The sequence below is a fragment of the Xenopus tropicalis genome, chromosome 6 (genome assembly GCF_000004195.4).
Source record: "Xenopus tropicalis strain Nigerian chromosome 6, UCB_Xtro_10.0, whole genome shotgun sequence".
Taxonomy (NCBI): domain Eukaryota; kingdom Metazoa; phylum Chordata; class Amphibia; order Anura; family Pipidae; genus Xenopus; species Xenopus tropicalis.
The window spans coordinates 149,860,880-149,886,074 of NC_030682.2; the positions used below are offsets into that span (position 1 = coordinate 149,860,880).

The 25,195-nt window shown below is 47.7% G+C and overlaps 1 protein-coding gene across 1 annotated transcript; it reads left to right on the forward strand.

The window, feature by feature from the left end:
* The first annotated feature begins 1,135 nt into the window (after window positions 1–1,135).
* Window positions 1,136–11,546, forward strand: LOC116411509 (ly6/PLAUR domain-containing protein 2-like). The gene is made up of 3 exons (XM_031903866.1): window positions 1,136–1,568; window positions 3,964–4,071; window positions 11,281–11,546. The coding sequence occupies exons 1-3, from the start codon at window positions 1,460–1,462 to the stop codon at window positions 11,475–11,477; spliced, it is 414 nt and encodes a 137-aa protein (XP_031759726.1). The 5' UTR covers window positions 1,136–1,459; the 3' UTR covers window positions 11,478–11,546.
* Window positions 11,547–25,195: the final 13,649 nt, after the last annotated feature.

A 25,195-nucleotide genomic window follows, 5' to 3' on the forward strand; every position in this document is an offset into this window, starting at 1 on the left:
CTTTATCTGTATTCCATGCTTGGGGTGTCAGTGCTTAAATGAAAAGGAAAGATAAAAATCACTGGGGGCTGCCAAATGTTAATGGCCCCTCAGTGCAATTATTATGCTTGGGGTCCCAGTATCCACTGAGTTCCGCATGTGTTGGGGCCCCACAGCCTCTCAATTGGTGATGTGTCTGTGGCAGCAGTGCCCATTGTTTCTCACTGGATAATGGGGTGGGGGTGCTGGTTCCCCCTGTTGGTTACTGGATATTGCTCTTGGGGTGCCACTACCCGCTTTTCCCATTAAATAAAATGACAACATTTGGCACAGGGCACCGAGTGCCAGCTGCCTGCCTGTAATTACAGTAAAAGTGGGCGTGGCTTAATTTTACATGCATGGTGCTCTGGTTATGCACGTCACCTCCCCCTAGGCCCCCAGACACAAACACTTTCCCGTGCTTGTGCACCTTAAGCCTTTATTTACCCTTACTGCCCAACTGATGGGCTAATACTGGAGACAGGAGAAGGAGGAGTCTGGGTGTAGAGGCACCTGATGCAGCCAATGAGAAACCAGATTAAATGTATGACTGTATGGTCATTACAATTTCTGTATTTCAGAGCTTTCTGGATAACTGATTTCTGTATAATAGGAAAAGTACCCCCCCAGAATGAATACGTAACCAACAGACAGTTTATATTATGTTAAGTGACGTATTAAAGAATCTCCCCAAACTGGAATATATATATCAGTAAATATTGCCCTTTTACATCCTTTCCCTTGAGCCGCCATTTAGTGATGGGCTGTGTGCTCCCTCAGAGATCAGCTGACAGGAAGTGATGCAGCTCTAACTGTAACAGGAAGTAGTGTGGGAGCAAAAGGCAGAACTCTGCCCATTCATTGGCTGATGGGGCCTAGCATGTATGTGTGCCTTGGCTTGTTTGTGTGCACTGTGACTCCTATGATCCCAGGGGGCGGCCCTTAGTACCTAAAATGGCAGTTTCCTATTTAGGATTACCCAATGGCACATACTGCTAAATAAGTATATTTATATGAAAATGGTTTATTTAGATGAAGCAGGGTTTTACATATGAGCTGTTTATGCAATATATTTGTATAGAGCACCTTATCACCCTACATGGGGGGGTACTGCACCCCACTCAATATGTCAGGGACCCTTTCAATGCCACAGGCTCTTCTCTTTATTTCATATTCCTCGTGTTTGGGAGGGAGGTTCAACTCCAGCTGACGTTCAGTTGGGGGTATCTACACATGGAGCGGGGCAGCAAAGTCACTGTCAGTAAGTGGCTCGTCTCCCAGAGAGAGAACCCTCACCCAGATATTACTGGAAATAATTGGCCGAGAAATATCTTTCATTATATTTGCCAGAAAGAACAGAACCAGAATTTCAAGAAACAAAGAGTGAAACACACCGCCTTAAATTGCACAACATGCCTGGTGGAGGGATGTCCCCAAGCAGATGAGAAGATACAGTAAGGATATGGTAATCCATAGCACCACAACACCCTCACTGACCATGGCTGCACTGTACGTCTCTCTGCTACTGGCTGCTCTCTGCATTGGCACAGGTAGGTCTGACCCCCCGACCAGTCCCCTTTAGCCTCTTACACTGCCCCTTATTCATAACTCTGAACCCCTATTTGCTCAATCCTAAAGGCTCCAGAACCCCTCAGTGACTGCTAATATCCTTATCATTTACAGTAGGGGGTACATTATCCCTTATAATACATGAGTGATACTCAGAGTTCCCTGTATAACTCAGCCTGCAGCCTTGTGCCTTTATATGGGCACAGAACCCCTCAGTGACTGCTAATATCCTTATCATTTACAGTAGGGGGTACATTATCCCTTATAATACATGAGTGATACTCAGAGTTCCCTGTATAACTCAGCCTGCAGCCTTGTGCCTTTATATGGGGGGCACAGAACCCCTCAGTGACTGCTAATATCCTTATCATTTACAGTAGGGGGTACATTATCCCTTATAATACATAAGTGATACTCAGAGTTCCCTGTATAACTCAGCCTGCAGCCTTGTGCCTTTATATGGGGGGCACAGAACCCCTCAGTGACTGCTAATATCCTTATCATTTACAGTAGGGGGTACATTATCCCTTATAATACATGAGTGATACTCAGAGTTCCCTGTATAACTCAGCCTGCAGCCTTGTGCCTTTATATGGGCACAGAACCCCTCAGTGACTGCTAATATCCTTATCATTTACAGTAGGGGGTACATTATCCCTTATAATACATGAGTGATACTCAGAGTTCCCTGTATAACTCAGCCTGCAGCCTTGTGCCTTTATATGGGCACAGAACCCCTCAGTGACTGCTAATATCCTTATCATTTACAGTAGGGGGTACATTATATTATATTAATATATATATTATAATATATATAATATATATTATATTATAATACATGAGTGATATTCAGAGCTCCCTGTATATATTTGCTGAGCTGGGGGGGGGGGGGGGGCAGTGACATGCTTCACATAATACATGGTTTTTGTGTATTTCCACTTCTGGAACAAGATTTAGAGCTTGAAATACAAAAGAAAAAAGAAAAAATGCTATTTTTCATGATATAGGGATTTATACCAGAAACATATTTTATTTTGTGGACAAAAATCCAACTGATTTGGAAAGCCTCATGTCTCCCGAACGTGCCAATACCTGATATGTATAGTTTTATTGGGATTTCTGACTTCTATAGATCAAAAACTCCCAGCAGTAAATTACTAAATTTTCAAAGCATTACAGCAGAATACGGCATACTTTAGGTTCCAAAGCCAAAAATCCTGGAACATTAGGTTTACCCCAGGAAACCATATATTTTTTAAAAGTACACATTCTGCCGAATCCGAAATGGGTAACTATGTCTTCCAACTCCTAAGTACCAACAAACGGCAATGCTTTGTATTGATTGAATTTAGCATTTTCTATAAAAAATTAAGAAAATTCTAAAAAAAAAAAAAAAACCCTCAAATCTTCCACTTTCAAGCTTCATATCTCCCACATAATATTAGGTACCAAGAAAACACACCCTAAATATGAAAGCCTAGGGTCCGCTGAACAGTTTGATGCCCATTGTGCATAGGGTCACCGATGTATCTGGCATTTAGAGACCCCATAAGGAAGTTAGTGCATACGAAGTGTATACGCTGCAATATAAGCTACCGGCATGTGCATTATGTGGCATAAGACCCCCTAACAGTAAGGAGACCCTAGAAAACTATTCATTTTCCGAAAGTACACATTCTGACAAAACAAAAGTAGGTAAATACATCTTTCTACTGCAAACTACCAAACTACAAAGCTATGCTAAACAGAATGGTTTTTGTGATATTTCTGAAAATCAGCACAAAGCTTGCATGTTGCCCCATAATGTACCCCAACATTTAGTAACGTATCAATATAAAACACTCTAAGTATGAACGCCAGGGGTCTACTGAACAGTTTGATGCCCGATATGCATAGATTTACCAAACTAAGTGGGGTACAGAGGATGCCAAATTGAAATAGAGCAGACAAAATGTCCATGTGCAAAGACACGTAATAAAGAACAATGTGAAATGCAATAAAATTGATAAAAATAAAAAAAATCACTAAAATTATTTTTTTTTGCCTAATAATATCTGCGGTCAGCATAACAGTTTGAGTATTTTGGCTTGGGCAAATAAGTTTTACAGACAAAGTCAAGCGAACAACAACTATGCATAACTGAAAATGCAATAAAATAAATAAATAAAATACCTAAAAATGCACCAAAATCACAGAAAATGTAGTAGAAGCTGCTCCACTGCTCCCAAATCCGGAAGTGCAGCAGAATGTACAATCTATGTTCTGTGGCACTTAGGTACTTTGGTACCCAGGACGTAGATTCTATGTCCTGTGGCACTAAAAGGGTTAAGCTGTTCTGTGTATATTAATGTGGGAATGTTCTGCTTTATGTTACAGCTGCGCCCCTGCAGTGCTACACGTGTCTGGGTGCCACTGGCAACTGCCTGATCCCAACCGACTGCAGATCATACGGCTTATACTGTCAGACTATTCTTACTTCTGATTGTAAGTGCCCGGGGGGGGGGGGGGCAGCGCTGGTATCAGGAGTGTATGAAAGGGGCCAACAAACACTGAAACTGTGTTTTTTAGAAGTGTAAATGACTCAAATGGGCCCCACATGATACACAGAGGGAGGAGCACCCCCTATACAAGTCCAAATGCCCTCGGTGCAGGTCAAAAAACAAAACTATAATAGAAAGGGTGCCGCACACACAGGGACTTGATACAAAAGAAAAAGTGGTTTTATTGAAAAAATTATAACGTTTCAAGCACAATCTGTGCTCTTCCTCAGGGACAAACCAACAGACCATATCATATCATATTATTGCTCTTATGAATATCCCTAGAGTGCTATTGCGGGCCTTTCCAATTGGCCCTATAGGTCCTGGTCCTTTTTGAAGGCGGTTTGCATTAACTTGAACTGGACACGTGAGAGTTGTAGTTGCACCCGAACGTGCTCTCCACCACTCCGTGTAGCCCGTTGGCTTCACTCCATTTCCCGCAGATGCAGGACCCTTGCACTCCTAACTGTCTGCCAGCCGAATCTAGATACTTGTGTTGGTTGCCTATTGGGCACATCTAACTTGCACTCCTGGTGCCAGCTGGGGTGCGTTGTATACATGGTAACTAGACAAAAGTGCGCCCTATGCTCCCTACAATTCGGCACGCCAATTGAACACGCCAGACCAGCTTCCGCAACATTTGACTGGGCATTGCCTCCGTGGGCGATATGTTCTGTGCCATATGATGATCATATTTACACACTATAGTTCAGAGGTCGCTGGGTACAGGTAACAGGTGGTGGTTCCTCTGTGTGCGTTCCTTTATATTCCTAGCTTCTCTGGTGCGTCCGGACATGGGTCCTGGGTTTAATACCTGATGCCTGTCTCCAACAAATAACTATCCTAGCAACTAAGGCATTCATCACTTAGCCCAGTGAAATGCTTGCTATCTGACTGTGAACATTCTCTGTATAGTTTTTTGTAACATTTTTTGTTACAGTTCTTTGCAATATATGTCTTTTGCAACATGTATCAATTTGCCTACTAGCTACAGGATTTTAAACTTAACCTTGTTTTCTAGCACTGCACTCCCATTCTATTTGCCTGTATGTGTTGACATTTGAATTTACCTTGCTCTGGTGGGTGTGGGGCTTGTTTACACTGGTTGCCATGGTAACCAGGGCCGTTTTTGGCGCCATTTTGTGTGGTGGGGGTATTTACTGTGGGTGCTGGGATATGGTCTGTTGGTTTGTCCCTGAGGAAGAGCACAGATTGTGCTCGAAACGTTGGAATTTTTTCAATAAAACCACTTTTTCTTTTGTATCAAGTCCCTATGTGTGCGGCACTCTTTCTATTATATATATATATATATATTTCAGAATGGTGCATTTATACAGTGTAAACAGACAGTGATTCTGAGAGGGGGTGTAACAGTAGAGAGAAAGGGCCGCACCACTAATTTCCACCTTGTGTAAGTCAGGTTGCAAAATGATCCCTGTAGATATAGTTACCCTGCGTTAGACTGACAGTAAAGGTAATAAATTAATAAAACGTAACTTTTATTTATTGGGTAAAAAAAGCCCCATTATATACATGACCCATATTGATAAAAGCAAAAGAGCAAAACGGTGTAAAGCATTTCATCTATTGGGAATATAAGGAGAATTTCACTTACCTTCTTGACGTAAATTCTATTTCTTCTAGTCCCGACATGTCAGTACACATGGGTAGCATCGCCCCTCCCCCACAGGAGGTAGGACCTATACCAAGCCAATTAAAATGAATCCTGCCCTATAAGACCACCTAACTTCCTCCTCACCACTGTTATACATTTGCCATAGCAGTACAGGAAGCAAAATTGGGATGGGAAACCTGTACCGACATGTCGGGACTAGAAGAAATAGAATTTACGTCAAGAAGGTAAGTGAAATTCTCCTTTTCTTCTGCGTCCCTCCATGTCAGTACTCATGGGATCTACCAAGCCCCGCCCCACAAACAGTAATGGGTGGGAAACAAAAAGGTACAAAACCCAAAAGAGCAATAAAGGCCAAAAACAAGGCCAACATCCTGTAGAGAAACAGGGACAGTGGACAACTGTGTACACCTACCAAAAGACCCAACAAGCGCTAACGCAACATGCAGAAGTCCAACTGTATATCAACACTGCAGCACTCAAAGCCCACTGAGCCCAACCAAACTGGGGAACATAAGAAGCTAATGAACCAGTAACACTGGTATAAGCACTGTGCAAGCAACTGCTGATGCTAAAACAACTAACAGTCTGCACACCATTCTGAACCAAAAAGTCAAAATGCATATATCCAATAGCACAGAAGCCAGGCAATGCACACCAACACAATGCTGCACGAGCTAGCTGGCCTGAATGCACAACTGGTGTGCCAATGCAACAACCACACAGACAAAACCCTGAGAGGGAAGGCTGCTAGCACGCACGCCATAGCACCCAAACAACCAAACATTGCCAAACACCGAATGTGAATCCATGTATGAGCACTCCCGCTGCAAGCATGCCAACTTTTGGAGCACTGAACCAAGTCAGAAGTCCCGGGAGGCAATGGCCCTAGTCTTCCCTAGAACTGCCAGAGAGCAGACCCTCATGCATGCCCATGGCCCAAAAGACAACAACAGGGCTATAACTAAGGCAAAGCCCAGAATCCACATACACCAAGGGCCACACCAAACAAAATCGGTCACCAACACTAAAGGCTATCCTTAGACCAGCGAACGCATGAACCAATCCCCCAGGGAAAGCTCAGCAACCACAAGCATCCAGGGACAAGAAGCCACAACAACAAGCAAACATCCAACCAAACCCCCGGGTGCATGAGTCAAAGGCCACAACAAGGGCCCATGACCACTCAATTCCATAGGACAACACAAGGGCCAAAGGCAATAACAAGGACCAGCACCACACAAGCTCAAAGCAGGCAAGATCAAGGGCTAGTGGCCAAATGAACCAAGGTCACCAAAGACCACCCAGAGCCCGCGGGCATGCACAGCAGACCCACCAGTGGACACGCGGGCCAAGGGCCCAGCCACACACCAGCTGACATGCGGGCCAAGGGCCACGCCACACACCAGCTGACATGCGGGCCAAGCCACACACCAGCTGACATGCGGGCCAAGGGCCACACTACACACAAGTGGACCGGCGGGCCACGCCACACACCAGGGACCAAAACAGGGGCTAGCAGACACGCGGGCCAAGGGCTAAAACAGGGGCCAGTAGACAGGAGATAGAAAGGAGGCAGTAGTACCAGCCTATTCACCCAAACATGGGATTCCTAAGGAGGGTGGGAACCAGGCAGCCACCAACACTCAGTGGGAGAGGTTGAACTACAACTAGGCTCACACCTGAGCCACCAGATAGAAAAGAAATCTCCATAGAGAAACATATCAGTAATACTGTAAAAAAAGCACAGTACACCTGTCTGCCCCGAGGATTCAGGTTCAAAATAAAACTTAAAATGTCAAAGACCCAAAGGAAAACAAGCTCCTTACCAGATAGCACTGGCTTGGTGGAAAAAAGCAAATCCCTGTTAGAACCCCGAGAAGGTGCTTATAGGGAACATGCACATAATATAACAATACTGATAGAGCAGCGCAACCCCAACCAACCAGTGCTGGAAGTGCCTGGTAATGTCAGGAGCACAAATACCTGCTGTGTCTGTACAGAGGACTCAGGCTCAGAATAAAAAACTAGTAAAAGTTAGCAAAGTGCCCCAGCAATACACAAGCAGCTAACCAGAAAGCATTGCTTGTCAGCAGAATGCAAACTCCAGTAAAAGCCTGGGGAAGGCTGCTAATTGTGAGCCACAATATGAGAGAGGCAGGAGATACCATACTGCTGCAGCAGTGCAACACCTACAGCTATGGAAGCACCTGGTGTAATAAGAGCACAATATCCACTGTGTCTGCACAGAGGCCTCAGGCTCACAATAACACATAAGGAATTATAAGCAAAAGAAGCACATGCACCTTACCTGCAGGATGGGACCCCCAGCCAGAACCCTGACAGCTTTCAGCTGAGGGATGTAATTGCCAATTAGTATGCAGGGATGTAATTGCTAATTAGTATGCAGGGATGTAATTGCCAATTAGTATGCAGGGATGTAATTGCTAATTAGTATGCAGGGATGTAATTGCTAATTAGTATGCAGGCTTCCCAGTGTTACGACACATAGTGGAACCTGAGGAATCAGACTCACCGGATTCAAGCTAGGCTGGCACTAGCCCATATTCATACCCAGGCTGGCACTAGCCCATATCCATACCCAGGCTGACACTAGCCCATATCCATACCCAGGCTGACACTAGCCCATATCCATACCCAGGCTGACACTAGCCCATATCCATACCCAGGCTGGCACTAGCCCATATCCATACCCAGGCTGACACTAGCCCATATCCATACCCAGGCTGACACTAGCCCATATCCATACCCAGGCTGGCACTAGCCCATATCCATACCCAGGCTGACACTAGCCCATATCCATACCCAGGCTGGCACTAGCCCATATCCATACCCAGGCTGACACTAGCCCATATCCATACCCAGGCTGGCACTAGCCCATATCCATACCCAGGCTGGCACTAGCCCATATCCATACCCAGGCTGACACTAGCCCATATCCATACCCAGGCTGACACTAGCCCATATCCATACCCAGGCTGACACTAGCCCATATCCATACCCAGGCTGGCACTAGCCCATATCCATACCCAGGCTGCACTAGCCCATATCCATACCAGGCTGCAAGCCATATCCTACCCAGGCTGACACTAGCCATATCCATACCCAGGCTGACACTAGCCCATATCCATACCCAGGCTGGCACTAGCCCATATCCATACCCAGGCTGGCACTAGCCCATATCCATACCCAGGCTGACACTAGCCCATATCCATACCCAGGCTGACACTAGCCCATATCCATACCAGGCTGACACTAGCCCATATCCATACCCAGGCTGACACTAGCCCATATCCATACCCAGGCTGACACTAGCCCATATCCATACCCAGGCTGGCACTAGCCATATCCATACCAGGCTGCACTAGCCCATATCCATACCCAGGCTGACACTAGCCCATATCCATACCCAGGGCTGACACTAGCCCATATCCATACCCAGGCTGACACTAGCCCATATCCATACCCAGGCTGACACTAGCCCATATCCATACCCAGGCTGGACACTAGCCCATATCCATACCCAGGCTGACACTAGCCCATATCCATACCCAGGCTGACACTAGCCCATATCCATACCCAGGCTGACACTAGCCCATATCCATACCCAGGCTGACACTAGCCCATATCCATACCCAGGCTGACACTAGCCCATATCCATACCCAGGCTGACACTAGCCCATATCCATACCCAGGCTGACACTAGCCCATATCCATACCCAGGCTGACACTAGCCCATATCCATACCCAGGCTGACACTAGCCCATATCCATACCCAGGCTGACACTAGCCCATATCCATACCCGGCTGACCTAGCCCATATCCATACCAGGCTGGCACTAGCCCATATCCATACCCAGGCTGGCACTAGCCCATATCCATACCCAGGCTGGCACTAGCCCATATCCATACCCAGGCTGGCACTAGCCCATATCCATACCCAGGCTGGCACTAGCCCATATCCATACCTAGGCTGGCACTAGCCCATATCCATACCCAGGCTGGCACTAGCCCATATCCATACCCAGGCTGGCACTAGCCCATATCCATACCCATGGCCCTTAATCATTTCACAGGGCAGGAGTCCTTAAAGCCTTGTTAAAAAAAAAACATAGGAAAAAATGGAGGCTAAGTTGGCTTACAGGTAAAAAAAAATGTGGAAAAACCCCACACCTGTAGCCTACCCAATAGGCATCAGTTTGCATACTGTGCGTAGTTGGGGGTAGCGCAGGGGGGCTATTTTAGCACAAGGCTAGGCCCATGGGTATACCCACACCTGCATTTCTTCCCAATAGGCGTCAATTTTACATTTTGCGTATTTGGGGCATCAGGTAAATTATTCTCCATTATCCGGGAAACATCCCTCTGTGTCTGCACAGAAGTAAAGAATAAAAATAAAAAAAAAGTGAGGAGGGAGATCCTACCTACCTGTCCGATAGGACAAAAATTAACAGTGGTGAGAAGGAAGTCAGGTGGTCTTATAGGGCAGGATTAATTTTAATTGGCTTGGTATAGGTCCTACCTCCTGTGGGGGAGGGGCCATGCTACCCATGTGTACTGACATGGAGGGACGCAGAAGAAATAGAAATTAAATTGCTCAAGTTTGGGAATTACTTTTCACGTAAACTTATATTGATCAGGGAGGGGTACATCACTCCAACTTGCAGCGCAGCAGTAAAGTGTGCCTGAGTCTGAGCTTTCAGCCAGCGCTACACATTAGAACTGCTTTCAGCTAACCTATTGTTTCTCCTACTCGCATGTAACTGGAGGAGTCCTAAGCCGGACTTGGATTTCTTACTATTGAGTGCTATTCTGATACCTACTGGGAGCTGCTATCTTGCTCCCTTCCCATTGTTCTGCTGATCGGCTGCTGGGGGTAAGGAGGGGGGGATATCACTCCAACTTGCAGCGCAGCAGTAAAGTGTGCCTGAGTCTGAGCTTTCAGCCAGCGCTACACATTAGAACTGCTTTCAGCTAATCTATTGTTTCTCCTACTCCCATGTAACTGGAGGAGTCCCAAGCCGGACTTGGATTTCTTACTATTGAGTGCTATTCTGATACCTACTGGGAGCTGCTATCTTGCTCCCTTCCCATTGTTCTGCTGATTGGCTGCTGGGGGTGAGGGGGGGGGATATCACTCCAACTTGCAGCGCAGCAGTAAAGTGTGAGTGAAGTTTATCAGAGCACAGGTCACATGGCTGTGGCACCCTGGGAAATGAAGAATATGGCTAGCCCCATGGGAAAAACAGATTACAATGCAGGATTCTGCTGGAGAAGCTCTATTAACTGATTTTTCCCATGGCAGGATTCTTTTAAATTGCAAAACTGTTCAGAGAAGCACCCTGAGAAAGTTTGCATCAATTTATTTTTTAAATTCCCTTTAATTGGAAATCCTTGTACTGTTTAATAGTCATATTGAAGAATATTGAAGGCAAGAAGGAGTCGGGGGGATTTGCTGATGAGGCAGAAACTAACACTGATGTCTCTGTCATTGTACAGTGGGTTTTAGAGGCGTTGTTAAATTCTGCACCGCCAGCTGCACCCCAGGAAGCATCAGTACTGGCACGGGCACCATCTCCACTTTGTGCTGCAACACCGACCTGTGCAACGGCGCCACTGGGGTAAAATACAGTTACCCTGCGCTGGGGCTGTCCCTCGGGTTCCTATTGGTCCTGCTGAGAGGCTCCGCCCTGTGATGCCCCCAAGCTGCGGGCAGATATGAGCATTATTGCCCCGTGTATCCCGCTGATATTAATAAACATAATATGGGGTAAAACTGTGTCGGTTTTGTTTTGAGATCTACAGCTCTAGGGTAATTGTTAGATACGAACTTCATTTCCCAGCATGCACTGGTACCAGCATGTCACTAGGGAAAGAAGTACACAAGTACCCTGGGGGGAAAACCTTTGTCTAGTTTATAAACTACAAACCCACCAAGATCCCAAAAACTAGCCCAAATCTGTACCGTGGGGGTTTGTACTTTGGAACTCCGCCTGGGCTTTAAATTAGTAGCCCAGTTTGGTGGAAAAACTGCCAACCTGGCAACCCTGGTTACAATATTAAGCACCAAAGGAAATGGCCAATCACCCACCCAATCACAACCCCCCCACCCAGCCAATCACCCACCCAATCACCCATCCAATCACCCAATAAGGAGCACATCCAACCCAGATATTAAGCTTAAAGGTACCTGGACTTGATAAACTAAATAGGGAAAGGGAAAAGCTAATAGGGGATTTCCCAAACAATTAGGGGGATTAACCCTCTGGGTCCCTCTAGAATTAAGGAAGGAAGGAAGGAAGGAAGGATGGAAGGAAGGAAGGAAGGAAGGAAGGAAGGAAGGAAGGATGGAAGGAAGGAAGGAAGGAAGGAAGGAAGGATGGAAGGAAGGAAGGAAGGAAGGAAGGATGGAAGGAAGGAAGGAAGGAAGGAAGGATGGAAGGAAGGAAGGAAGGAAGGATGGAAGGAAGGAAGGAAAGGAAGGAAGGAAGGAAGGAAGGAAGGAAGGAAGGATGGAAGGAAGGAAGGATGGAAGGAAGGAAGGAAGGAAGGAAGGATGGAAGGAAGGAAGGAAGGAAGGAAGGAAGGAAGGAAGGAAGGAAGGAAGGAAGGAAGGAAGGAAGGAAGGAAGGATGGAAGGAAGGAAGGAAGGAAGGATGGAAGGAAGGAAGGAAGGAAGGATGGAAGGAAGGAAGGAAGGATGGAAGGAAGGAAGGATGGAAGGAAGGAAGGATGGAAGGAAGGAAGGAAGGAAGGAAGGATGGAAGGAAGGAAGGAAGGAAGGAAGGATGGAAGGAAGGAAGGAAGGAAGGATGGAAGGAAGGAAGGATGGAAGGAAGGAAGGATGGAAGGAAGGAAGGAAGGAAGGAAGGAAGGAAGGATGGAAGGAAGGAAGGAAGGAAGGAAGGAAGGATGGAAGGAAGGAAGGAAGGAAGGATGGAAGAAGGAAGGAAGGAAGGAAGGAAGGAAGGATGGAAGGAAGGAAGGAAGGAAGGAAGGAAGGATGGAAGGAAGGAAGGATGGAAGGAAGGAAGGATGGAAGGAAGGAAGGAAGGAAGGAAGGAAGGAAGGAAGGAAGGAAGGATGGAAGGAAGGAAGGAAGGAAGGATGGAAGGAAGGAAGGAAGGAAGGATGGAAGGAAGGAAGGAAGGATGGAAGGAAGGATGGAAGGAAGGAAGGATGGAAGGAAGGAAGGAAGGAAGGATGGAAGGAAGGAAGGAAGGAAGGAAGGAAGGAAGGAAGGAAGGAAGGAAGGAAGGATGGAAGGAAGGAAGGAAGGAAGGATGGAAGGAAGGAAGGATGGATGGAAGGAAGGAAGGAAGGAAGGAAGGAAGGAAGGATGGAAGGAAGGAAGGAAGGAAGGAAGGAAGGAAGGAAGGAAGGAAGGAAGGAAGGATGGAAGGAAGGAAGGAAGGAAGGAAGGAAGGAAGGATGGAAGGAAGGAAGGAAGGAAGGAAGGATGGAAGGAAGGAAGGAAGGAAGGATGGAAGGAAGGAAGGAAGGATGGAAGGAAGGAAGGATGGAAGGAAGGAAGGATGGAAGGAAGGAAGGAAGGAAGGAAGGATGGAAGGAAGGAAGGAAGGAAGGAAGGAAGGAAGGAAGGATGGAAGGAAGGAAGGAAGGAAGGATGGAAGGAAGGAAGGATGGAAGGAAGGGAAGGAAGGATGGAAGGAAGGAAGGAAGGAAGGAAGGATGGAAGGAAGGAAGGAAGGAAGGATGGAAGGAAGGAAGGATGGAAGGAAGGAAGGAAGGAAGGATGGAAGGAAGGAAGGAAGGAAGGAAGGAAGGAAGGATGGAAGAAGGAAGGAAGGAAGGATGGAAGGAAGGAAGGATGGAAGGAAGGAAGGATGGAAGGAAGGAAGGAAGGAAGGAAGGAAGGAAGGAAGGAAGGAAGGATGGAAGGAAGGAAGGAAGGAAGGATGGAAGGAAGGAAGGAAGGAATGGAAGGGAAGGAAGGATGGAAGGAGGAAGGAAGGAAGGAAGGAAGGAAGGAAGGAAGGAAGGAAGGAAGGAAGGAAGGAAGGAAGGGAAGGAAGGAATGGAAGGAAGGATGGAGGAAGGAAGGAAGGAAGGATGGAAGGAAGGAAGGAAGAAGGAAGGAAGGAAGGAAGGAAGGAAGGATGGAAGGAAGGATGGAAGGAAGGAAGGATGGAAGGAAGGAAGGAAGGAAGGATGGAAGGAAGGAAGGAAGGAAGGAAGGAAGGAAGGAAGGAAGAAGGATGGAAGGAAGGAAGGAAGGAAGGATGGAAGGAAGGAAGGATGGATGGAAGGAAGGAAGGAAGGAAGGAAGGAAGGAAAGAAGGATGGAAGGAAGGAAGGAAGGAAGGAAGGAAGGAAGGATGGAAGGAAGGAAGGAAGGATGGAAGGAAGGAAGGAAGGAAGGAAGGAAGGAAGGATGGAAGGAAGGAAGGAAGGAAGGATGGAAGGAAGGAAGGAAGGATGGAAGGAAGGAAGGAAGGAAGGAAGGAAGGATGGAAGGAAGGAAGGAAGGAAGGATGGAAGGAAGGAAGGAAGGAAGGATGGAAGGAAGGAAGGAAGGAAGGAAGGATGGATGGATGGAAGGAAGGAAGGAAGGAAGGAAGGATGGAAGGAAGGAAGGAAGGAAGGAAGGAAGGAAGGAAGGAAGGAAGGATGGAAGGAAGGAAGGAAGGAAGGATGGAAGGAAGGAAGGAAGGATGGAAGAAGGAAGGAAGGATGGAAGGAAGGAAGGAAGGAAGAAGGATGGAAGGAAGGAAGGAAGGAAGGATGGAAGGAAGGAAGGAAGGAAGGAAGGATGGAAGGAAGGAAGGAAGGATGGAAGGAAGGAAGGAAGGAAGGAAGGAAGGAAGGATGGAAGGAAGGAAGGAAGGAAGGAAGGATGGAAGGAAGGAAGGAAGGAAGGAAGGAAGGAAGGAAGGATGGAAGGAAGGAAGGAAGGAAGGAAGGATGGAAGGAAGGAAGGAAGGAAGGAAGGATGGAAGGAAGGAAGGAAGGAAGGAAGGAAGGAAGGAAGGATGGAAGGAAGGAAGGAATGAAGGAAGGATGGAAGGAAGGAAGGAAGGAAGGAAGGATGGAAGGAAGGAAGGAATGAAGGAAGGAAGGAAGGAAGGAAGGAAGGAAGGATGGAAGGAAGGAAGGATGGGGTGTAGAAGAACAGATAATGCAGAAGTGGAAAGGGAAAGTAAAGCAGAAATAAAGAGAAGAGGGAGGCAGCCCCGGTACTGCTTGTTCTACTCTCTGCTCTTGGGGTAGATACAGGGCCGCCATCAGGGGGGCACAGGGGGTACAGTTGTCCCGGGCCCGGACGATTTTAACTTTTAAAGGGGGCCCAGCGGCGCTACAGTTTTCTTAGTAGCTCGGGCCCCCTTTAATCAATTCCGGGCCCCCTGTCATTGGTGGTCAGCGGGTGATCCTATTGCACATCAGTACGCACGGGGCGCAACATTATAAAAGGGCCTGGCGTCTTTCGGCACTCAGAAGTGCAGTGCTGTCATGAACGAAGTAGCTCGCCAGAGGAGCCGAACGAGGAGCCGAACGAGACAAGTGGGGCTGTGCTGTGCTGGCTACCAATATACAAGGGGGGCCCTGCTGGCTACCAGTGTACAAGGGGGGAGGCACTGCTGGCTACCAATGTACAAGGGGGGCCCTGCTGGCTACCAGTGTACAAGGGGGGAGGCACTGCTGGCTACCAATGTACTAGGGGGAGGCACTGCTGGCTACCAATGTACTAGGGGGAGGCACTGCTGGCTACCAATGTACTAGGGTTGGGGCACTGCTGGCTACCAATGTACTAGGGTTGGGGCACTGCTGGCTACCAATGTACTAGGGTTGGGGCACTGCTGGCTGTCAATGTACTAGGGTTGGGGCACTGCTGGCTACCAATGTACAAGGGGGGCCCTGCTGGCTACCAGTGTACAAGGGGGGAGGCACTGCTGGCTACCAATGTACTAGGGTTGGGGCACTGCTGGCTACCAATGTACTAGGGTTGGGGCACTGCTGGCTACCAATGTACTAGGGGGGAGGCACTGCTGGCTACCAATGTACTAGGGGGAGGCACTGCTGGCTACCAATGTACTGGGGGGAGGCACTGCTGGCTACCAATGTACTAGGGGGGAGGCACTGCTGGCTACCAATGTATTTGGGTTGGGGCATTGCTGGCTACCAATGTACTAGGGGGGGCACTGCTGGCTACCAATGTACTAGGGGGGAGGCACTGCTGGCTACCAATGTACTAGGGGGGAGGCACTGCTGGCTACCAATGTATTTGGGTTGGGGCATTGCTGGCTACCAATGTACTAGGGGGGGCACTGCTGGCTACCAATGTCTGTGAGTCCTTTGTACTGGTGGGAGGGGGGCCCAGAAAATTTTCCTGTGAGGGGCCCCGTGATTTCTGAAGGCAGCAGAGCCTATAATGGAGACTACTCCCAGCTGTCTCTCCTGGTTGGAGCCACAAAGCTGCTCTTTCTAACTAACGCTGTGACTGCCTCACTTTCCTAGAAAGAGCTATACAAATACTATCCTGTACTTACTAATCCTCATTCATGGGGTCCCTGCTCCCCAACTTCTCCAGAGGCAAAGGTCTCTCTGGGGCAGAAAAGCTTTACTGGGACCTTGTTGATCACAGGCTCAGTGGAACATCCACCTGGTTCAACAAATGCAGCCAAAGAGGAAGCCCCTCCCCCTGCTAAACACTATATTATAGAGTGGCAGGAAGTCATCATAAACCTTATGGGCCAATAACAGAGGTAAATACCAAATATATACATGGGCATCTGCCCGGTAACAGTGAAACAATGAAGTGTAGGGTTTAAAGATATACCTGTAGGAAATGTTAACCCTATAGGTCCCTACATATGTTTAATGCATGTGAGTTTTAGTGCACCTTGAATATGCTCCATACCCACCTACACTTAGGGAGTGGGGCTCAGGCACAGGGTAGGCACAAACTGTATCCATATGTCATTTAATGGTTAAATGATTCGCTTTTCTCTGTAATAATAAAACAGTACCTGTACTTGATCCCAACTAAGATATAATTACCCCTTATTGGGGCAGAACAGCCCTATTGGGTTTATTTAATGGTTAAATGATTCCCTTTTCTCTGTAATAATAAAACAGTACCTGTACTTGATCCCAACTAAGATATAATTACCCCTTATTGGGGGCAGAACAGCCCTATTGGGTTTATTTCATGGTTAAATCATTCCCTTTTCTCTGTAATAATAAAACAGTACCTGTACTTGATCCCAACTAAGATATAATTACCCCTTATTGGGGCAGAACAGCCCTATTGGGTTTATTTAATGGTTAAATGATTCCCTTTTCTCTGTAATAATAAAACAGTACCTGTACTTGATCCCAACTAAGATATAATTACCCCTTATTTGGGGCAGAACAGCCCTATTGGGTTTATTTATATAGTTACATAGTTACATAGTTACATAGTTACATAGGGTTGAAAAAAGACCAGTGTCCATCAAGTTCAACCCATCCAAGCAAACCCAGCACACTTAACCCACACCCACCAATCCACACACTCACATACATACACCATATACACAACCACTAGTACTAACTGTAGGTATTAGTATCACAATAGCCTTGGATATTCTGATTGATCAAGAACTCATCCAGGCCCCTCTTAAAGGCATTAACAGAATCTGCCATTACCCCATCACTAGGAAGGGCATTCCCCAACCTCACTGCCCTCACCGTGAGGAACCCCCTACGCTGCTTCAAATGGAAGCTCTGTTCCTCTAATCTAAAGGGGGGACCTCTGGTGCGCTGATTGTTTTTATGGGAAAAAAGAACATCCCCCAACTGCCTATAATCCCCTCTAATGTACTTGTACAGAGTAATCATGTCCCCTCGCAAGCGCCTCTTTTCCAGAGAAAACAACCCCAACCCTGACAGTCTCACCTCATAGTTTAACCCTTCCATCCCCTTAACCAGTTTAGTTGCAGTCTCTGCACTCTCTCCAGCTCATTAATATCCTTCTTAAGGACTGGAGCCCAAAACTGCACTGCATACTCACACTCACTACCCCCCATACTCACTGTTACTGCCCCCCATACTCAGGGTGAGGCCTTACCAGGGACCTATAAAGGGGAAAAATTATGTTCTCATCCCTTGAGTCAATGCCCTTTTTTATACAAGACAGCACTTTATTTGCTTTAGTAGCCACAGAATGACACTGCCTGGAATTAGACAACTTGTTATCAACAAAAACCCCCAGATCCTTCTCCATTAAGGAAACCCCCAACACACTCCCATTCAGTAGATAGTTTGCGTTTATATTATTTCTACCAAAGGGCATAACTTTGCACTTATCAACATTGAACCTCATTTCCCAGTTTGCTGCCCAGTTTCCCAGTCAAATCGCTCTGCAAAGCGGCACATCCTGCATGGAACTTATAGTTTTGCACAATTTAGTGTCATCAGCAAAAATAGAAACAGTACTGTCTATGCCCCCCTCCAGGGCATTAATAAACAAGTTAAAAAGCAAAGGCCCAAGGACTGACCCCTGCGGTACCCACTAACCACACTGGTCCAATTAGAAAATGTTCCATTTACCCCCACTCTGTGTAATCTATCCTTCAGCCAGTTCTCTATCCAATTACAAATATTATGTTCTAGGCCAATATTCCTTAATTTGATCATTAACCTTCTGTGAGGTACTGTATCAAACGCTTTAGCAAAGTCCAAGTAGATCCCATCCACTGCCATTCCAGCATCGAGGTTCCTACTCACCTCCTCATAAAAGGCAACTAAATTAGTCTGGCAAGATCTGTTACCCATAAACCCATGTGGCACAAACTAATAGTATTGTGAGCTGCAATGTATTCAAGTACCCTATCCCTTATTACCCCTTCCAAAAGTTTTCCTACTACTGATGTCAGACTAACAGGCCTATAGTTTTCAGGCTGAGAACGGGATCCCTGTTTAAATACTGGCACCACATTAGCAATCCGCCAGTCTCTCGGCACCATGCCAGACCCCAATGAATCCTGAAAAATTAAGTGAAGAGGTTTGGCAATCACAGCGCTCAGCTCATTTAATACCCTGGGATGAATCCCATCCGGCCCTGGACCTTTGTTTACCTTTACATGTTCAAGTCTCTTTTGAATTCCCTCCCGAGTGACCCATGCGCCAGTAGCTAAATTACTAGAACTGGGCATATTACAAGGGAAGCCTTCATTATCTGGCTCCTCAGATGTATAGACAGATGAAAAATAAGAGTTCAAAATATCAGCTTTTTCCCCATTCTCATCAACCAACGTACCCCCCCGTGATAATAAAGTTCCCGCCCCTTCTTGCTTCATTTTTTTACTATTCACATAATTAAAAAATAATTTAGGATTCTTTTTACTCCTAGCAGCAATATCCCTTTCCATCTCTATTTTAGCTGCTTGATAGCTTTTTTGCTGCTTTATTTGCCCCCTTGTACCTGATGAAAGCCCCAGCTGCCCCAGCTAACTTGAATGCCCTAAAAGCAGGTTTTTTCTTACCAACCTCGACCCTAACACTTTAATTCAGCCATAAAGGTTTTGCTTTGCGATGCCTCTCCTTGCTTACAAGGGGAATATACTGTTGTGTATACCTACAAAGCAATGTTATAAAGATATTCCATTTTCCTTCTGTGCCTAACCCCATGAAAAGCCTTTCCCAGTTGACACATTGCAGAGATGCCCTTATACTGGCAAAGTCTGCACGTCTAAAATTGAGCGTTTTAGTTACTCCCTTATAGCGCTGTCTCTGTAGCATTATCTCAAAGGAGACCATGTTGGGATCACTGTTCCCCAAATGCCCCCCCCACACAAATGTTAGAGATAAGTTCATTATTATTAGAAATCACCAGGTCCAAAATAGCGTCATTCCTAGTGGGTTCTTGAACCGCCTGAAATAAAAAGTTGCCATTTAGCATATTTACAAACCTACTAGCTGTTTCTGACTTAGCCACCCCATTACTCCAGTCAATGTCCGGATAATTAAAGTCCCCCATAATAACAACTTGACCCAGTTGTGAAGCCTCCTCCATTTGCAACAATAGCTGGGCCTCATCCCCCTCATCTATACGGGGGGGTTTATAGCATACACCAATGATCATTTTCTTTGTGACCTTCAGCCCTACTGAAATTTCTACCCAAAGAGATTCAACGTTTTCATTGGTAATGTCTTTATTACATGGCTTTAAGTCTGACTTTACGTAAAGACAAACCCCTCCACCCTTTTTAATCTCTCTGTCCCTCCTAAAAAGTGTATACCCATTTAAATTCGCAGCCCAGTCGCATTTTTCATCCCACCAGGTCTCAGTGATACCTATTAAATCATAATTTTCAATACATGCAATAGCCTGCAGCTCCCCTAATTTACCCGACAAGCTACGCGCATTACCCAGCATGCAGCGGAGATTACTACTTCTCCCTCTGATGTTACATTAGCTAAGGGAGAATTAGAGCTAAGGCAATTATGAGACTGCTTTCCTTGTAACGGAAGCTCCTTATCTGATAAACTATATGGTTAAATTATTTTTAGCAGACTTAAGTTATGGAGATCCAAATTACAGAAAGATCCCTTATCCAGAAAACCCCAGGTCCCGAGCATTCTGGATAATAGGTCCCATTCACAGTGGCATGGAGGCACCAAATGACACTCCTTGTGAAAAATGCATTTCCTATCGGTTGCCTACCACAAATCAGCAGTTGCTGAACACGTCTGTACCCCGGGAGATCACTTACATCTCCTGTATAAAAATGAACTGGATTTTTTTTCATAGGAAGCGACATGATTTGATTTAATGCATTTTGTGAGACCACAAGGAAAGTGCATAAAGGGAACAAGTATAATTGCTGGATTTCTGTCATTGTCAATTACGGTTTATAGTTCTGCGGAGAAATGCAGAAAAGTTTAAGGAAGTTTAATTTCTATTGACAAATGAGGGTTACTGTGTGTGATGATAAGAGACGGCAGAGTCAGAGGCTGAAATGCAGACTGGGGCAGGAACTGCCTGGAGAGTAGAAATAGAAGTTTATATTAATGTTGAAGGTGCTATTCTGTAACATGGAGTCAAAATGGCGCTTGTGCCAACTCTTTTATTCAAGCTGCCTCCATCGTTTGTGTATCAAGGGCTATGCCCCACCTATTTACCTGTCCTACCCCTTGTGTGGCAGCTAAGGGCGTGTGTTGCAAATGTTGCTTTCTACTCCCACTGCTGTAACGAGTTGCTGAACTGACATCTCGCATTCACGCATCTCCCTGTAAACTGGGAAACCCATATAACCTAGGGACAAAATCTCATCCCCATCTCATCCCCATCTCACTCCCCATCCCCCTTCCCATCTCACTCCCCATCTCACTCCCCATCTCACTCCCCATCCCGCTTCCCATCTCACTCCCCATCTCACTCCCCATCTCACTCCCCATCCCGCTTCCCATCTCACTCCCCATCTCACTCCCCATCTCACTCCCCATCTCACTCCCCATCCCGCTTCCCATCTCACTCCCCATCTCACTCCCCATCCCGCTTCCCATCTCACTCCCCATCTCACTCCCCAATCTCCCTCCCCAATCTCATCCCCATCTCACTCCCCATCTCACTCCCCATCCCGCTTCCCATCTCACTCCCCATCTCACTCCCCATCCCGCTTCCCATCTCACTCCCCATCTCACTCCCATCTCACTCCCCAATCTCCCTCCCCAATCTCATCCCCATCTCACTCCCCATCTCGCTCCCCATCCCGCTTCCCATCTCACTCCCCAATCTCACTCCCCATCTCACTCCCCAATCTCACTCCCCATCTCACTCCCCAATCTCACTCCCCATCCCCCTTCCCATCTCACTCCCCATCTCACTCCCCAATCTCACTCCCCATCTCACTCCCCATCTCACTCCCCATCTCACCCCCCATCTCACTCCCCAATCTCACTCCCCATCTCACTCCCCATCTCACTCCCCATCTCACTCCCCATCTCACTCCCCAATCTCACTCCCCATCTCACTCCCCAATCTCACTCCCCAATCTCACTCCCCAATCTCACTCCCCATCTCACTCCCCATCTCACTCCCCAATCTCACTCCCCAATGTCATCCCCATCTCACTCCCCAATCTCATCCCCATCTCACTCCCCAATCTCATCCCCATCTCACTCCCCAATCTCATCCCCATCTCACTCCCCATCTCATCCCCTTCTCACTCCCCATCCTACTCCCCATCTTACTCCCCATCTCACTCCCCATCTTACTCCCCATCTCACTCCCCAATCTCATCCCCATCTCACTCCCCATCTCTCTCCCCATCCCGCTTCCCATCTCACTCCCCAATCTCACTCCCCAATCTCACTCCCCAATCTCACTCCCCATCTCGCTCCCCACTCTCACTCCCCATCTCACTCCCCAATCTCATCCCCATCTCACTCCCCAATCTCATCCCCATCTCACTCCCCATCTCATCCCCTTCTCACTCCCCATCCTACTCCCCATCTCATTCCCCAATCTCATCCCCATCTCACTCCCCAATCTCATCCCCATCTCACTCCCCATCTCATCCCCTTCTCACTCCCCATCCTACTCCCCATCTCATTCCCCAATCTCATCCCCATCTCACTCCCCAATCTCATCCCCATCTCACTCCCCAATCTCATCCCCATCTCACTCCCCAATCTCATCCCCATCTCACTCCCCTTCTCATCCCCTTCTCACTCCCCATCCTACTCCCCATCTCACTCCCCAATCTCATCCCCATCTCACTCCCCAATCTCATCCCCATCTCACTCCCCAATCTCATCCCCATCTCACTCCCCATCTCATCCCCTTCTCACTCCCCGTCCTACTCCCCATCTTACTCCCCATCTTACTCCCCATCTCACTCCCCAATCTCATCCCCATCTCACTCCCCAATCTCACTCCCCCATCTCACTCCCCCATCTCACTCCCCATCTCACTCCCCATCTCACTCCCCATCTCACTCCCCAATCTCACTCCCGAATCTCACTCCCCAGCTCACTCCCCAATCTCATCCACATCTCACTTACCAATCTCACTCCCCCATCTCACTCCCCCATCTCACTCCCCATCTCACTCCCCATCTCACTCCCCATCTCACTCCCCAATCTCACTCCCGAATCTCACTCCCCATCACACTCTCCAATCTCATCCACATCTCACTCCCCAATCTCACTCTCCATCTCACTCCCCAATCTCACTCCCCAATCTCACTCCCCAATCTCATCCACATCTCACTCCCCAATCTCACTCCCCAATCTCACTCCCCATCTCACTCCCCAATCTCATCCACATCTCACTCCCCAATCTCATCCACATCTCACTCCCCAATCTCACTCCCCATCTCACTCCCCAATCTCACTCTCCATCTCACTCCCCATCTCACTCCCCATCTCACTCCCCAATCTCATCCACATCTCACTCCCCTATCTCATCCACATCTCACTCCCCAATCTCACTCCCCATCTCACTCCCCAATCTCATCCACATCTCACTTACCAATCTCATCCCCATCACACTCTCCAATCTCATCCACATCTCAATCCCCAATCTCACTCCCCATCTCACTCCCCAATCTCATCCACATCTCACTCCCCAATCTCACTCCCCATCTCACTCCCCAATCTCACTCTCCATCTCACTCCCCATCTCACTCCCCATCTCACTCCCCAATCTCATCCCCATCTCACTCCCCAATCTCATCCACATCTCACTCCCCAATCTCACTCTCCATCTCACTCCCCATCTCACTCCCCATCTCACTCCCCATCTCACTCCCCAATCTCATCCACATCTCACTCCCCAATCTCATCCACATCTCACTCCCCAATCTCACTCTCCATCTCACTCCCCATCTCACTCCCCAATCTCATCCACATCTCACTCCCCAATCTCATCCACATCTCACTCCCCAATCTCACTCCCCATCTCACTCCCCAATCTCATCCACATCTCACTCCCCAATCTCACTCCCCATCTCACTCCCCAATCTCACTCCCCATCTCACTCCCCAATCTCACTCCCCATCTCACTCCCCAATCTCACTCTCCATCTCACTCCCCATCTCACTCCCCATCTCATTCCCCAATCTCATCCCCATCTCACTCCCCATCTGGTTCCTGAGTAACTAAATCTGACTGACTTCCCAATAGGGGAAGATTAATCTCAAACTCAGTGAAGAAAGTAAAAGGTACTCTGGGACTGTTAAGGTCCCCATCCTACTCCCCATCTCATTCCCCAATCTCATCCCCATCTCACTCCCCAATCTCATCCCCATCTCACTCCCCATCTCATCCCCTTCTCACTCCCCATCCTACTCCCCATCTCATTCCCCAATCTCATCCCCATCTCACTCCCCAATCTCATCCCCATCTCACTCCCCAATCTCATCCCCATCTCACTCCCCAATCTCATCCCCATCTCACTCCCCTTCTCATCCCCTTCTCACTCCCCATCCTACTCCCCATCTCACTCCCCAATCTCATCCCCATCTCACTCCCCAATCTCATCCCCATCTCACTCCCCAATCTCATCCCCATCTCACTCCCCATCTCATCCCCTTCTCACTCCCCGTCCTACTCCCCATCTTACTCCCCATCTTACTCCCCATCTCACTCCCCAATCTCATCCCCATCTCACTCCCCAATCTCACTCCCCCATCTCACTCCCCCATCTCACTCCCCATCTCACTCCCCATCTCACTCCCCATCTCACTCCCCAATCTCACTCCCGAATCTCACTCCCCAGCTCACTCCCCAATCTCATCCACATCTCACTTACCAATCTCACTCCCCCATCTCACTCCCCCATCTCACTCCCCATCTCACTCCCCATCTCACTCCCCATCTCACTCCCCAATCTCACTCCCGAATCTCACTCCCCATCACACTCTCCAATCTCATCCACATCTCACTCCCCAATCTCACTCTCCATCTCACTCCCCAATCTCACTCCCCAATCTCACTCCCCAATCTCATCCACATCTCACTCCCCAATCTCACTCCCCAATCTCACTCCCCATCTCACTCCCCAATCTCATCCACATCTCACTCCCCAATCTCATCCACATCTCACTCCCCAATCTCACTCCCCATCTCACTCCCCAATCTCACTCTCCATCTCACTCCCCATCTCACTCCCCATCTCACTCCCCAATCTCATCCACATCTCACTCCCCTATCTCATCCACATCTCACTCCCCAATCTCACTCCCCATCTCACTCCCCAATCTCATCCACATCTCACTTACCAATCTCATCCCCATCACACTCTCCAATCTCATCCACATCTCACTCCCCAATCTCACTCCCCATCTCACTCCCCAATCTCATCCACATCTCACTCCCCAATCTCACTCCCCATCTCACTCCCCAATCTCACTCTCCATCTCACTCCCCATCTCACTCCCCATCTCACTCCCCAATCTCATCCCCA